Source organism: Macrobrachium rosenbergii, chromosome 35, assembly GCF_040412425.1.
Source record: "Macrobrachium rosenbergii isolate ZJJX-2024 chromosome 35, ASM4041242v1, whole genome shotgun sequence".
Lineage (NCBI taxonomy): Eukaryota > Metazoa > Arthropoda > Malacostraca > Decapoda > Palaemonidae > Macrobrachium > Macrobrachium rosenbergii.
In genome coordinates, this window is record NC_089775.1 from 4,035,633 (window position 1) to 4,050,632 (window position 15,000).

The 15,000-nt window shown below is 41.1% G+C and overlaps 1 protein-coding gene across 4 annotated transcripts in view; it reads right to left on the reverse strand.

The window, feature by feature from the left end:
* LOC136856382 (BMP-binding endothelial regulator protein-like) overlaps positions 1-15,000 on the reverse strand; it is a 55,592-nt gene that overhangs the window by 32,389 nt on the left and 8,203 nt on the right. For all 4 annotated transcript variants that reach the window (XM_067134205.1, XM_067134208.1, XM_067134204.1 and 1 more), the window contains one exon: positions 9,272-10,383. In XM_067134205.1, coding sequence (XP_066990306.1) covers positions 9,272-10,352 — 1,081 coding nt within the window. In that variant the 5' untranslated portion in view covers positions 10,353-10,383. The remainder of the gene's footprint in view (positions 1-9,271; positions 10,384-15,000) is intronic.

The following is a 15,000-nucleotide window of genomic DNA, read 5'->3' on the forward strand; positions in this document are numbered from 1 at the left end:
GAGAATTTCTATACTTGAATGTGGAGAGAGAAAGAGAGAATGATTTCTATAATCAAATGTGTATGAGAGAGAGACAGAGAGAAGTTTCAACTCAAATATGTATGTGAGAGAGAGAGAGAGAGAGAGAGAGAGAGAGAGAGAGAGAGAGAGAGAGAAGCATTTCTATACTCAAATGTCTATTTGTGTGTGTGTGAGAGAGAGAGAAGAAAACTATCCCACACGCCATTTTATAGGGACAATTCCAACACCATGGGATCCACAACCCACCTCAAGCCTCCAATCTACCTTGATAAGATCCAGATTAACATACCCAACAGATCACCATGCGACCCCTGACCTCAGATTGACCTTGACCTTATTTATATTTATTAATGTCGTCCTAATCCCAAAAAAAAATCTCTACAGACTCCATAACAGCTATTACATCAATCCATAAATAATCCCAAATTCAATCTCTGGTGCAGTCTGTGAGAGAGAGAGAGAGAGAGAGAGAGAGAGAGAGAGAGAGAGAGAGAGAGAGAGTCCAACAGCTGCGGCCGGCATTAATTCCTGCCTTATCTTGTCTGTCAAACTCCGCTCCTGCTTGTCGCTACCCTCCGACGCTGTACTGCTGTTCTACTGCTGTGCTGTGCTGTTCTGTCATGTTCGGTGGTGTAACGGTTATTCTGTGCTACTTCTGTTCTGTTCTGCTGCTGTTTTGTGCTGTTCTCCTGCTATCCTGTGCTGTTACATTGCTGTTATGGGCTGTTATGATGCTGTACTGTCAAGCTACTGCTGTTTTTTGCTGTTCTGCCATGTGCTGTTATACTGCTGTTCTGCGGTAAAACTGCCGTCCTGTTACTGCTGTGTTGTGCTGTTCTATTGCTGTTATGGGCTGTTCTGTGCAGCAATAATGCTGTTTTGTTCTACAGCTGTTGTGTATCAATGCTGATCTGTGCTGTTCTACTGCTCCCTAAATTCCCCTGTGGGTCCTCTCTCTCTCTCTCTCTCTCTCTCTCTCTCTCTCTCTCTCTCTCTCTCACAGAAACTTGGGTTGTGAGTACCCCTGATATGCATACGTGGCTGAGTTTGAAATTTGCGTATTAAAACTCTCTCTCTCTCTCTCTCTCTCTCTCTCTCTCTCTCTCTCTCTCTCTCTCTCCCAGGAGGAGGAGGAGGAGGAGGAGGAGGAGGAGGAGGAGGAGGATATAATGGCACCAGCCACTTGTAAAAATTTGTACACAGGCTGACTACAGTGTTTGAACCCCGACCTTGGGTTTCGTAAACAAACCTCGGGAGAGAGAGAGAGAGAGAGAGAGAGAGAGAGAGAGAGAGAGAGAGAGAGAGAGAGAGAGATGGTGTAAGTGTGGTGCAAAGTGTTGGTGTGACAGGTCCCCAAATCTATGGGTCCTTAAGGTAGTGTGGACGTGGGTTCAATTTGGTTGAGATGGGTCAAATGTGGCTTAAATGGGTTGAATTTGGTTGCAATGGGTCAAATACATATAAATGAGCTGCTGTTTAAATGGGTTCTGTTTGGTGTACTTGGGTTAAATTTGGTTTAAATAGTTTACAAAGTTGTAAATGAGTCAACATCTAAATGTGTCAAATTTGGTTAAAATGGTTGAACGTATTTCAAATGAGTGTAAATGAAATAATGTTGAAATGGGTTAAATATTGGTAAATGAGTTACACTTAACGTGAGTTAAATAGGTGTAAAAGAGTTCATTTTTAAATGGGTCAAATGGGTGTAAATGAGCTAAGCACAGTTTAAAGGGATTAAACAGGTGTAAATGAGTTAGTTTAAAGGGATTAAATAGGTGTAAATTAGTTACTTTAAAGGAATTAAATAGGTGTAAATGAGTTGCTGTTTAAATAGGTTGAATCTGGTGTAAACGAGTTAGTTGAAATGAGTTAGTCAGGTGTAAATGGGTTTGTTTAAATGAGTTAAATAGTGTTTAAATTGTTTAAGTGTGGTGCATGTGAGTCAAATGTGGTTTCTATGGATTAAATGAGTGTAAATGGGTTAAGTTTTGAATGGTTAAGAAGGTGTAAATGGATTAAAGGTGGTTTTAAATGAGTTAAGCAGGTGTAAATGGGTTCAGCACAGTTTAAATGGGTCATCTCTGTTTCAAATATGATCAGTAGAAGCCTCAATCATATTGTAGATGGGTGAAAATTAGTGTATAAACAGATTAAATGAGTTGTATAAATGGGTTCTATACTGAGTATAAATGAGTTAATATATATATTCAATGGGTATGGGGTATGAATGGTGAATAAAGGGGTTTAAATGGTGCAATAAAGGTTTGGGTTAATCCCAATCTCTTCATTTTGGTGCAAATTGGTTGAATAGTTATCAATGAGACTCATTTTTAAAGTTAGATTGGTTGGAAAATGTGTATTTTTGGGAGAGAGAGAGAGAGAGAGAGAGAGAGAGAGAGAGAGAGAGAGAGAGAGAGAGAGAGGGCGTGCGCAGCAAATTAAGAGAGGGCAGCTCGCCCAAATGCCCAAACACAGTACTCTCATTATGAACCTTACCCACCAACCAGGCCTCTCTCTCTCTCTCTCTCTGCCTCTTTCTCTATCACTCTCTCTCTTTCTCTTCAGTCTGTCGGTCTCTCTCTCTCTCTCTCTCTCTCTCTCTTTCTCTCTCTCTCTCTCTCTCTCTTTGAGTTTCTCTTTCTCTCTTTCAAAGCCTCTCTCTATCTATCACTCTCTCTCTCTCTCTCTCTCTCTCTCTCTCTCTCTCTCTCTCCCCACACACACAAGAATTCCAGGACTCGTGTTCACCCATCCGCGCGCTGCCCAGACCCGAAATCAATCAGGAGACTCACCTCAATAACAAGAGACCCTAAGAAAGGTGTTAATCCTATCATAAAAAATCCCCACACTACCTAATCCCTTCCAATCCTGACACAACTAATCTCCACAGAGTTAATGGCAGTGGGATTAAGCTTTATTAGCGGACAGGAATTGTAATTATAAATATACTGTATATATATATTGTTACCCACAACACTCTACTAATGGCCAGGTACATACATCAATGACTGTGGCACCCAAACCTAAATATTTTAAAACATGAAATTTGGACAGAATATTTTCCCAACAGGAAAATCCCCACTTGACCTTTGACCTTCTAGGCTAACCCTGACCTACAAAACTTATGTTGTCTTGACTTTATTCCCAAAATTATTATTATTATTATTATTATTATTATTATTATTATTATTATTATTATTATTACTAAAACATGATCATTAATACAATATCATTATCAGAGGACTATACAGAACAAGGAGAGAGAGAGAGAGAGAGAGAGAGAGAGAGAGAGAGAGAGAGAGAGAGAGAGAGCTGAGGAGGATATGGAAGAACCCGGATAATATTAAGAAGAAGGAGAAGAAGAAGGAGAAGAAGAAGAAGCAGAGGAATTAGGAGGTGGGCGAAAGATAAAATTAGATCCGGAATACGGGAGAAAGAACAGAGGGAGTCACAGAAAAGAGAGAGAGAGAGAGAGAGAGGAGAGAGAGAGAGAGAGATACTAATGTAATGATAATGTTCTGAAGAATTTTTGGTAAGAGGAAAAAGATTGATATATGTACAAAGAATGTATTGTGTGTGTGAAAATGAGAGAAAAGATTTTTGAGAGAGAGAAAGATTGAGAGAGAGAGAGAGAGAGAGAGAGAGAGAGAGAGAGAGAGGTTAGCTATTTCGGGGCATGGCTGGATACCCCGGTTCAAGTGCTTTGTAAATATACTGTGGCACTAAATACTGCCCCTTGCCTTCCTATACTAGTAATTATTATTATTATTATTATTATTATTATTATTATTATTATTATTATTATTATTATTATTAACTTCTCTCTCTCTCTCTCTTAAATTGGTCATATCAAACTCACTTTTGAAAAAAAGGCACAGGTTAAACAACTCCATGAAACCGGATAGATAGGAAGCCATGTGAGAGTTGGAGCTAAAATAAAACTGGTAAAATGCACATTATTTCTTCACTTATTTCTACTTCTACTATCACCATTTTCTTACAATTATCCATTCACTTAATTACCCCAGATGTAACTGTATCCCAAGGACTGTAATCAAAAGTAAAACTCAAATTTTACAGTCATGTTGTGTCTGGGGCCGCCAAAACGTGACCCAGTCACACGACTGACCTTGACCTGCATACCGTTCGTATGCAGTCTGGGTAATTTTCTCATCATTGTTTAATTTTATCTGCTTAGAGGAAGGCTGAGAGAGAGAGAGAGGAGAGAGAGAGAGAGAGAGAGAGAGAGAGAGAGAGAGAGAGAGAGAGAGAGAGAGAGAGAGAGAGAAAAGGTCTACAGAAAAGGGCTTACATTTATTAATATTTCTTGAAAGAAAATTATAAAGTTCTGGAAAATCAATGACCCTATTCTACCTAGGGCCCACAGAAAGATAGGCTCAGGTCCCTGTGGTCTTTGAGCTGGGTACAATGCCCTTAACTACCCAGGCCAAAAACAAAATGGGTTCAGGTCCTTGTGGTCCTACAATCCTAAAACTGGGTACATCTGTCATTCCCAGCCTCTTCATGCATTCCTCTGTCCTCAGTGACTTCACGGCCAATGGATCCTGCTTGCTCTGCCACTCTCTGAGGCTGTGCCCTGTCACCAAATGCCCATGCCCACATAGTTCCTGCTTCTATAAACACCAGTCAGATGTACAAACAAGATCCCATTTCAGTACAGGCCAGGAAGGAATCTGTCGAAGAACTGTCTGCGACGCTTGTCGTTCCTTCGTCTGACTGATATTGCTTGCAATACTCTTGATCTAGGGAACCTCTCCCAGTTCTGTTCGTGACCAAACACAGAAGAAGGCTTTGGGCCTTTGACCTTAATCCTGTCTCTTGAAGTTTTATAATATTTATATTTCTGCTCCTTCTTTCAGAACATAAGTGGGAACTTCTGAAAGGCCAGAAAGTATGGCTCTCCACATCATCAACTAATTTAGTTCGCAGACCTCAGGCGACGGCCCTAATTGGCTCATTCTCACAGCAACTTTCTTCCTGCTGCCTTATTTCTACAAGTATTACTTTGGTCAGTGCTCAATGGATGCCAGATAAAGACCCTTTCTCCATAAAGTCAGCCTTAGCCCTCCTCACTTCAAGGATGCCCCACACAGAAATCCGTGGAGGTCTTCAGACAATCTTTTGCAACAGGGGACCTACCAGTGGCAAATTCACATTCGACCTTCGACCTTTAAGCATGACCTTGACCTGGACACCTGGATCCATCACTGAATGCTGAAGCATTCACTTACAGATGATACTTAAGAAATCTGAAGACTTTGCATTCAAGGGATTTCAGAACTCTTGACCCCTTCCTGGGTGAATGGACAGAGAGACAGGCATTTGGACAGACACAGCCTCTGAGTAGATGTAGATATTAATCTAACTGTTATCCTCCACCCTCCTACTCCTTCAAGGTCGACCTTGGTCACGGAAAATCGACCGAAAGGACCCCCAAAAACTTCAAGACAAAGCACACCAAGTCGGGGGGGTACAGGTACTTGTCAATTGTCAGCAAAGGACCAAAAACTAAACGTGATGACCTCCCTTTCTTGAAGAAGGAGGAGGAGGAGAAGAAGAAGAAGGAGAAGGACGAGAAGAAGGGTCAGAGAAGGACCTTGAGGGTGAGCGAGAGACGTCTGCCACATTTTTTCGAGTTATAACTTGATCCCGCCATGAACCAGCTGGGTGGGCGATAGCAGATCCTCGGCTGCTCCTCCAATACTGCTTACTCTTCTTCTTCTTCTTCTTCTTTTTCTTCTTCTCCTCCTTGCCATCTGGATGTGGCGTGGCTATTTGTCTTCGAGAGAGAGAGAGAGAGAGAGAGAGAGAGAGAGAGAGAGAGAGAGAGAGAGAGAGAGAGAGAGAGAGAGAGAGAGAGAGAGAGAGAGTTTGCTTTCTTTACAGAAGTACATAGACTGGTCACTTGTCCCTGTCAAACTTTTTATGTCTTTTCAATCTTAAATATGCATTGAATACTATAGAGTTTTATATGCATTAGAAATGTGTATGCATATATATATATACATATACATATCACAACTATGTACATATGAATATACTGTATCTATGTACAAAACAATAGCACACACAAGTGTCTACAATGTAGAGAAGAAATATTTACAGCAAATACCACATCTTACTATCTCTTTTCATACTATTTTGGATAAAATTTTCCACTGAAAGCCTCTAAATCCAAGAGAGGAAGTGACCTATCGAAGAAATTCTCCTTCCGAGGTGGGATTCGAGCCCACACTTTTGTCAGAGGTTGTCAGAGGGCTGTGGCTACAATTCAGTTAAAAGTTCACTGAAACTTCAACCACTATCTTCCCAAATCGTCCCTCTGGCTTTAGAAGTGATGAATTAGGGGTATGTATGGGTATATACCCACCAGCTGACAACCCAGGTCAGGTCAGGCCAGGTCAGGTCATCACAGGTAGTACCTCACAGAGTTTCATAGCTTTTGGTCATAACTGGTCCTCGAAGTTGGCAACAAGTGATTTGATTTTGGGAGAGATAGGGATATAATTTTTGGGTAGGAAGGACCTTTAGGAGTTTCTGACAGGCCAACCTTAGTTGAGAATACGACCATTGTAGCAACATCTCTTTCTCTCTCCCTCTTTCAAACAGTGACCAACCACCAGGGGATATAACAATTGTAGTACTTTCTCTCTCTCTCTCTCTCTCTCTCTTGTTCCAGCCCCTCTTTGAAGACCCGAATTAACAAACGATTAAAAGCCATTGTGGAAGTTCACATCAAAGCCATTCGGATGTCCCCCAGAGGAACACAAGACTTCTTGTCACTTTCTTTCATCAAACCCCCCTCCACCACCCTACAGGGGGAGAAGGCCCCCCTACCCTCTCTTGAGGGAGTAAATCCCCCCCTCTCTCTCCTAGAATCTCCCCCATTGGCCCAAAATGCCCCTGCTTGTGTTCCTCCAACGACGCAATTGCTATGCGACTGGCGTCCATTATGTAAGGCGATTCAGAGAAAATCCTACTGGCGCGATACCCCTTCCACTGAAGACCAGACGTCATCGATCAGCGCATCGCGCCCTTCTTCTGTTCCTCGCTGACGCGTTGCCCGACGTACGATCGTTTCCCTACAGACCCGAGAGACAGAGAGAGAGAGAGAGAGGAAGGAAAGAGACACATCTTCGGAAAAGGGACTTCCATTAGGGTATTGAAAGCGAAATCAAGACGGGAGAAGAAGAAGAAGATTAGGCATTGTGTGACCCCCCTGGGGAGGGCCATCTGGCTTCAACGCCCTCGGAAAATTCGGCTGAAACGTCGCCGATTGGCGGATGAAACCCGATAAAAAATTCACTCGTCCCGGCGACGACTTGGGGCCTTGCAATCTCATCCCATAATGCACCGCGGGAGCTGGATGACTTCAGAGTGCATTTCCCAGAAACGGCAGATTCCTGGACCACATTTTTTGACGGAACTTATCAAACGGATTAGCTAGAGAGAGAGAGAGAAACAACCTCAAAAGAAGAAGAAGAAGAAGAAGAAGAAGAAGAAGAAGAAGAAGAAGAGGAGGAGGAGTCCCAAAGAAGGCAGAGAGAGAGAGAGAGAGAGAGAGAGAGAGAGAGATGGCCCCAAGGGAGCCAGACCTTATCAACAGCTATTTAGCCAAAGCATTGTAAGGATTAGCTGGTCATTGCCCTTATACGGCCTCTCTCCCACTGGACACACACACACACACACAGCTGCTCCTCCTCCTCCTCCTCCTCCTCCTGTCTCCCTCCCCTGTGCTGCGGGAGACAGGCAGAGACGGCTGGGAGACAGTAGGACAATGGAAGACTGGGAGGCAGTAAGAAAGAGACAGGGAAAGACAGTAAGAGACAGTAGGTCAGATGGGAGACAGGGAGAGGCAGATGGGAGACAGTAGGGCAGATGGGAGACCGGGAGAGGCAGATGGGAGACAGTAAGAAAGAGACAGTAGGACAGATGGGAGACAGTAAGAAAGAGACAGTAGGACAGATGGGAGACAGTAAGAAAGAGACAGTAGGACAGATGGGAGACAGTAAGAAAGAGACAGTAGGACAGATGGGAGACAGGGAGAGACAAATGGGAGACAGTAAGAAAGAGACAGTACGACAGGAACAGTGAGAGTGAGGCAGCAAGAGAGATGGGAACATTGGGGGCAGATGGGAGACAGTAAGAAAGATGGGAGACTGGGAGACAGTAAGACAGAAGAGAGACGTTGAGACACATGGGAGACAGAAAAAACTATCTATAAAAAAGTAAAATATAAAAAAAAATTATAAACATGAAAAATGTTTTAAAATATGAAAAAATATCTAAAAATTTGGAAAAATATTTCAAAATATGAAAAAATATTTAAAAATACGAAAAAATATTCAAAAACATGAAATATTTAAAAATATAAAAATATTTAAAATGTGAAAAAATATTTAAAAATAAAAAATTTAAAAATTTGAAAAAAATATTTTAAAATATGAAATAAAATATTTAAAAATGTGAAAAAATATTTAAAAATAAAAAATTTAAAAATATGAAAAAATATTTAAAAATTAAAAAAATTTAAGATATGAAAAAATATTTAAAAATATGAAAAAATATTTAAAATATGAGAAAAATAGTTAAAAATATAAAAAAAACATTTAAACATATGAAAAAAATATTTAAAAATAAAAAAAAAATATTTAAAAATATGAAAAAAAATTTCCCATTTTTTTGCTGTAAATAAACTCTGCCTTTTCATTTCTTATTTTATTATTTAGAAATATATTTTAATATTTTAATTTATTAAAAATATATTTTTACTTATTTAAAATATTTCCATTTTTTTTATTTATCATTAAAGAAGTTATTTCCAAAGTTACTATTTCAGTTCTTTTGCAGATTAAAAATAAACTAATGAATTCACTTTCTCTCTCTCTCTCTCTCCCTGTCTATTCAGTCTCTCTCAGTCTATCAACCTATTTATATATTAATAATCTCATTTTTTACCACTTAAAACCTTACTTCTTTCACGCCTACTGGGTTCTAGTCTATCCTAAAATAAGTCAGGCTAGTTCCTTTTGTATTAATCTTATTAAATATAATATATATATATATATATATATATATATATATATATATATATATATATATATATCTTTCAAACTCATAATCAAATGAGAAAAATGATTAAGTAAACACAGTACTTAGTCACTTTCTAAGCAAACAAGTCACTCACTTCATAAGTAACTTAACAACCAAACAAGCAAACGGTACTCACCAACCACTTGGGCACCGGCGGGCGTGACACAGAGCACCACCAACTGTAAGGTCAGCCAGAGGAATGCCCAACCCAGCACGCTACGCCCACGGGAAGACCAGGTACGGGCGCCAGACGACAGCTGGGTGTGGAGAGGCCACAGGGGCGTTGCAAGGCCCTTGGAGGGCGCCCGAGGTCGTCCGGAGCCTCCCACAGAAGCTAGGCTCCTGAAGACGCCCCCTGAGGACATTGCTGTGGGTCTTGGCTGTCGGGGCGATGAATTTGATGAGGATCTTGGAGATGAGGATGACGAAGATGGCGTGGAAGGTGATAGTGAAGATGGTGATGACGCTGAGAACGTGCGGGAACTCTCGAGGACGCCGCTGGAATCCTGCAGGGGGCCTGAAGGATCTCTGGGTGAGATACGAGACGTTCTCCCTTCTTCTGTAGTAGGTTCTTTACAATGGCTCCTGGAGACAACAGTGTCTTCAGACTGACTTCCAAGGCCGATAAGTTCTTTATGATGGCTCCTGGGGACAAGAGTGTCTCCAGACTGGCTCCCAGAGCTGAAAGGTCCCTCACAATGGGTCTTGAGGACAAAAGTGTCTTCAGACTGGCTCCCCAAGCCAACAGGTTCTTTACAATGGCTCCTGGGGACAACAGTGTCTTCAGACGTGCTACCAAAGCTCATAGGTTCTTTACAATGGCTCCTTAGGACGACAGTGTCCTCAGGCTGGCTCCTGGAACCAAGAGAGTCTTCACATTGGCTCCCGAGGGCACTAGGTTCTTCACGATGGCTCCCGAGGACACCAGACGCTTCAATCTGGCTCCCGAGGACAAGAGGATCTTCACTAAGGCACTTCGAACGAGCAGAGGAACCAGAAGAGGAAGATAGTAATAATAATAATGATGAATTTGAGTCTGACTGGATGACTGGCAGATGACTGGGTGATTGACGGGTGAGACGAACCCCAGGATTTTTGGACTGGCGTGCCTCAGGGGAGTGGTGGATCGATCCCCCTCCTTCTTCGAAAAGACCACCCGAATTTGGAACGGGGGGCGTGCTGATACTGCTAGTTTTTGGGTCTAGGGTCACTGTCATGGTGGATTACCTGGTCACGTTTTGGGGAAATCTGGAAAAAAGAGAAGAAGAATATTAGTGGTTAAGGTCTTATATAATATATACTGTTATTATTATTATTATTATTATTATTATTATTCCTTGAGACTGAAGTTAACGCTCTGAGAGAGAGAGAGAGAGAGAGAGAGAGAGAGAGAGAGAGAGAGAGAGAGAGCTAGTTGCGGCTATGCAAAATGACCTCTCCGGAACATACGTGCTAAACGCAGATGTAATTGCCTCATTAATGTGGGCATTAAATACCCAGCCTTGGCCTCGAGGGACGCACAGCTGGGGAAAATAAAGAGTCTGCTGCTGCTGCCCAGAGAGAGAGAGAGAGAGAGAGAGAGAGAGAGAGAGAGAGAGAGAGAGAGAGAGACTCTTAGAATTCAAAGACACGGAGCCTCCGATGCACAGTGCCATCTTACACGATTTCACGATTCCCAGGAGAATCGTTTAGCGCCAAATGAACCCAGCGCTACTGCGCACGCGCTCCTGCGCAGCACGGAGAGAGAGAGAGAGAGAGAGAGAGAGAGAGAGAGAGTTTGACGGCTACCCCTCCTCATGCAGCGAAGTTGAGCAATGGTTAATTAGGGGCACCACCACCACAGTTCCAAGGGCCAACCGCCTCTTCTCCTTTCCTCCTCCTCCTCCTCCTCCTCCTCCTCCTCCTCCTCCACCTCCTTCTTGAAATCAAAGAAACAGACGACATTCTTCGCCTATTTCCTTGCAAGAATTGCAATATTTAAATGGCGGTTCATAAGTGATCAAGCGAGGAAGCTGGGAATCGTCAATGGCGCGAAGTGGCAACTTCCAGTTATCTACGAGAGAGAGAGAGAGAGAGAAAGAGTGAGAAAAAGAGTGAGAGAAAGAAGGAGAATGAGAGAGGAGGAGTAGAGAATAGAAGGCCTTCTTGTTCTTTCGTCCTAAGAATAGGAGTTTTAAAAAGGAGTAATGGTTCTACGAGATTATTTATGGAAAGGAATAAAACAGAACGTCTCGGAAATGGCGGTAACTGGCAACGTCGGCCTAGGCTACTTGGACTGACAGCGTTCGGGTGTGAGATAATAATAATAATAATAATAATAATAATAATAATAATAATAATAATAATATTTGCTTAATAGGTTATATAGGATATGGTTTAAACGTCCTATACATATCTATAAGGACAGAAATATTATAACGGCTACAAAACTATAAACAAAATGTGTACTCCAACGAAGGTAAATACTCTGTCCGTATCCCATCGTGATACGTGACAGTGTATGTCTGTGTCTTTCTGTCTGTGTAGCCTGTGTTTGTCTGTGTCTTTTGTGTCCGTGTCCGTCGACGTGTCAGTCTGTCTACGATGAATCAGCGTGAAAACATTTCACTTTTAATAAGAGACGAGGCGAAGCCAAGGTCACGTATGCTGTCATACGATACGGAGGCGTCCTTGCTTCAGACTGAGAAATACTAAAAAAATCGTTGCCAATGGTGTTATCCAATAGGGAAAATGGCTTGCCAAATTCTTATTTTGACCCGTGACCTGTGACCTCTGCGTGGTGACACTGACTTAAACTCTCGGGGAGAGAGAGAGAGAGAGAGAGAGAGAGAGAGAGAGAGAGAGAGAGAGAGAGAGAGAACATTTCATTTTTTCCCTCTTCATGACTGTTCGTTGAATTCAATTAAATCCGGTGTTGGTAATTCTAGTCATATCAGAAATTAAAAAGTAATCTTTCGCCAGATGGTCCCTTCTGAGTGCTCTCTCTCTCTCTCTCTCTCTCTCTCTCTCTCTCTCTCTCTCAAACGTGTTAATATATACTTGAATTGACAAGGATTTTTTTACATTTTTTTTATTAATGTCTTAAAAGTCATTGAACATTATCTCTCTCTCTCTGCATCAACATGAGCAATTTCTTTTCAATTGAATATGGCACAAGAACATTACGGAGAGAGAGAGAGAGAGAGAGAGAGAGAGAGAGAGAGAGAGAGAGAGAGAGAGAGAGAGATCTATAGATTAATACCTCTGTAGAGAGAGAGAAAGAGAGAGAGAGAGAACCTATAAATTAATACCCCTGTAGAAAGACAGAGAAAGAGAGAGAATCTATAGATTAATACCCCTGTAGAGAGAGAGAGAGAGAGAGAGAGAGAGAGAGAGAGAGAGAGAGAGAGAGAGAGAGAGAGAGTATCAAAACCAGGTGGTGGCGTCTCTACACACGGAGACGATACGCGCAGCGAAATTAATATTTGTACAAATATTAACACCCCAACAATAAAATGAGATCTATTGAGGCAGCCCACAACAGCTGTCATCCCCACGAAAACTGATAAGTCACAATATTACGAACAGTTCCGCCAGGGGAGAGAGAGAGAGAGAGAACTCTTATGACGAATATGAGTGAGTGCGTGCGTGCGCGCAGCCGTGGGAATCATGACTCTTTAAACCAACACCCGCCCCCTCCTTCCCTAAAACCCCCTGGAAATACCGGAACCACCAACCAAAGGGGCCAACCCTAAATGACTCGTGAATGTGAACAATCCGACATTCACGTACAGCTTCAAACACCTGTTATTTAATTGTATAGATGAATGGCCGTTCAGATTTACCCGATCAGATTCGGATTTTAATTATATTTCGATTCGGTCTCTTGCGGTCTGGGGCCAGAAGGCGGTCTGGCCTGCCTGTGCCCCCCCGCCTGCCCGGTCGGCATTCCTTCGGGTCCGGCTCGACCTGTCCTGGGCACAGGACCGCGGTCTGTGATGGAGAATTTATATATAGCTCCCGAAATTCGCAGTTGTCATTATGTAGTCATTGGGAGTTTGGAGAGAGAGAGAGAGAGAGAGAGAGAACCTATAGATTAATATGTCAGCAGAGAGAGAGAGAGAGAGAGAGAGAGAGAGAACCAATAGATTAATGTCAGTAGAGAGAGAGAGAGAGAACATATAGATTAATGTCAGTAGAGAGAGAGAGAGAACATATAGATATGGATTAATACTTCAGTAGAGAGAGAGAGAGAGAGAGAGAGAGAGAGAGAGAGAGAGAGAGAGAGAACCAATAGATTAATGTCAGTAGAGAGAGAGAGAGAACATATAGATTAATACGTCGGTAGAGTGAGAGAGAGAGAGAGAGAGAGAGAGAGAACATATAGATATGGATTAATACTTCAGAAAGAGAGAAAGAGAGAAAGAGAGAGAGAGAGAGAGAGAGAGAGAGAGAGAGAGAGAGAGAGAGAGAGAGAGAGAGAACCAATAGATTAATGTCAGTAGAGAGAGAGAGACATATAGATTAAATGTCAGTAGAGAGAGAGAGAGAGAGAGAGAACATATAGATATGGATTAATGTCAGAGAGAGAGAGAGAGAGAGAGAGAGAGAGAGAGAGAGAGAGAGAGAGAGAGAGAGATTAATGTCAGTAGAGAGAGAGAGAGAACATATAGATATGGATTAATACTTCAGTAGAGAGAGAGAGAGAGAGAGAGAGAGAGAGAGAGAGAGAGAGAGAGAGAGAGAGAGAGAGAGAGAGAGAGATTAATGTCAGTAGAGAGAGAGAGAGAACATATAGATATGGATTAATATGTCAGAGAGAGAGAGAGAGAGAGAGAGAGAGAGAGAGAGAGAGAGAGAGAGAGAGAGAGAACCAATAGATTAATGTCAGTAGAGAGAGAGAACATATAGATATGGATTAATTAGTAGAGAGAGAGAGAGAGAGAGAGAGAGAGAGAGAGAGAGAGAGAGAACCAATAGATTAATGTCAGTAGAGAGAGAGAGAGAGAGAGAGAGAGAGAGAGAGAGAGAGAGAGAGAGAGAGAGAGAGAGATTAGATTAATGTCAGTAGAGAGAGAAGAGAACCAATAGATTAATGTCAGTAGAGAGAGAGAGAGAGAACCAATAGATTAATGTCAGTAGAGAGAGAGAGAGAACATATAGATTAATACGTCGGTGGAGAGAGAGAGAGAGAGAGAGAGAACATATAGATATGGATTAATACTTCAGTAGAGAGAGAGAGAGAGAGAGAGAGAGAGAGAGAGAGAGAGCGTAGAATCAACCAGGAAAACCCAAAAATCGACCACAACTGAACCACAGCAGTAAAAGTGTGAGAAAAGGAACGAGATTTAAGGGTGAACAAACAACCATTCCTCTAACCCCTTGAAAAACACAATGAAAAATATAATGAAAAATATGATGAAAAAATTATAACGAGAAATCTAATGAAATATACGAAAAATTACAATGAAAATATGAAAAATATAATGAAAAATTATAATGAGAAATCTGGTGGAAGATATAATGAAAAATTATGATTAAAAATACGATGAAAAATATGAAATTATATGAAATATATTGAAATTTACAATAAACTGTAAGGAAATTTTCAATAAACTGTACGGAAATTTACAATAAATTGTAAGGAAATTTATAAAAAAAATTGTAAGAAAATTTACAATAATTGATAAGGAAATCTACAATAAATTATAAGTAAATTTACAATAAATTATAAGTAAATTTACAATAAATTACAAGGAAATTTAAAATAAATGATAAGGAAATTTAAATTAAATTGTAAGGAAATTTATAATAAATTACTTGGAAATTTAAAATAAATTATAAGGAAATTTAAAATAAATTGTATAGGAAATTTAAAATAAATTG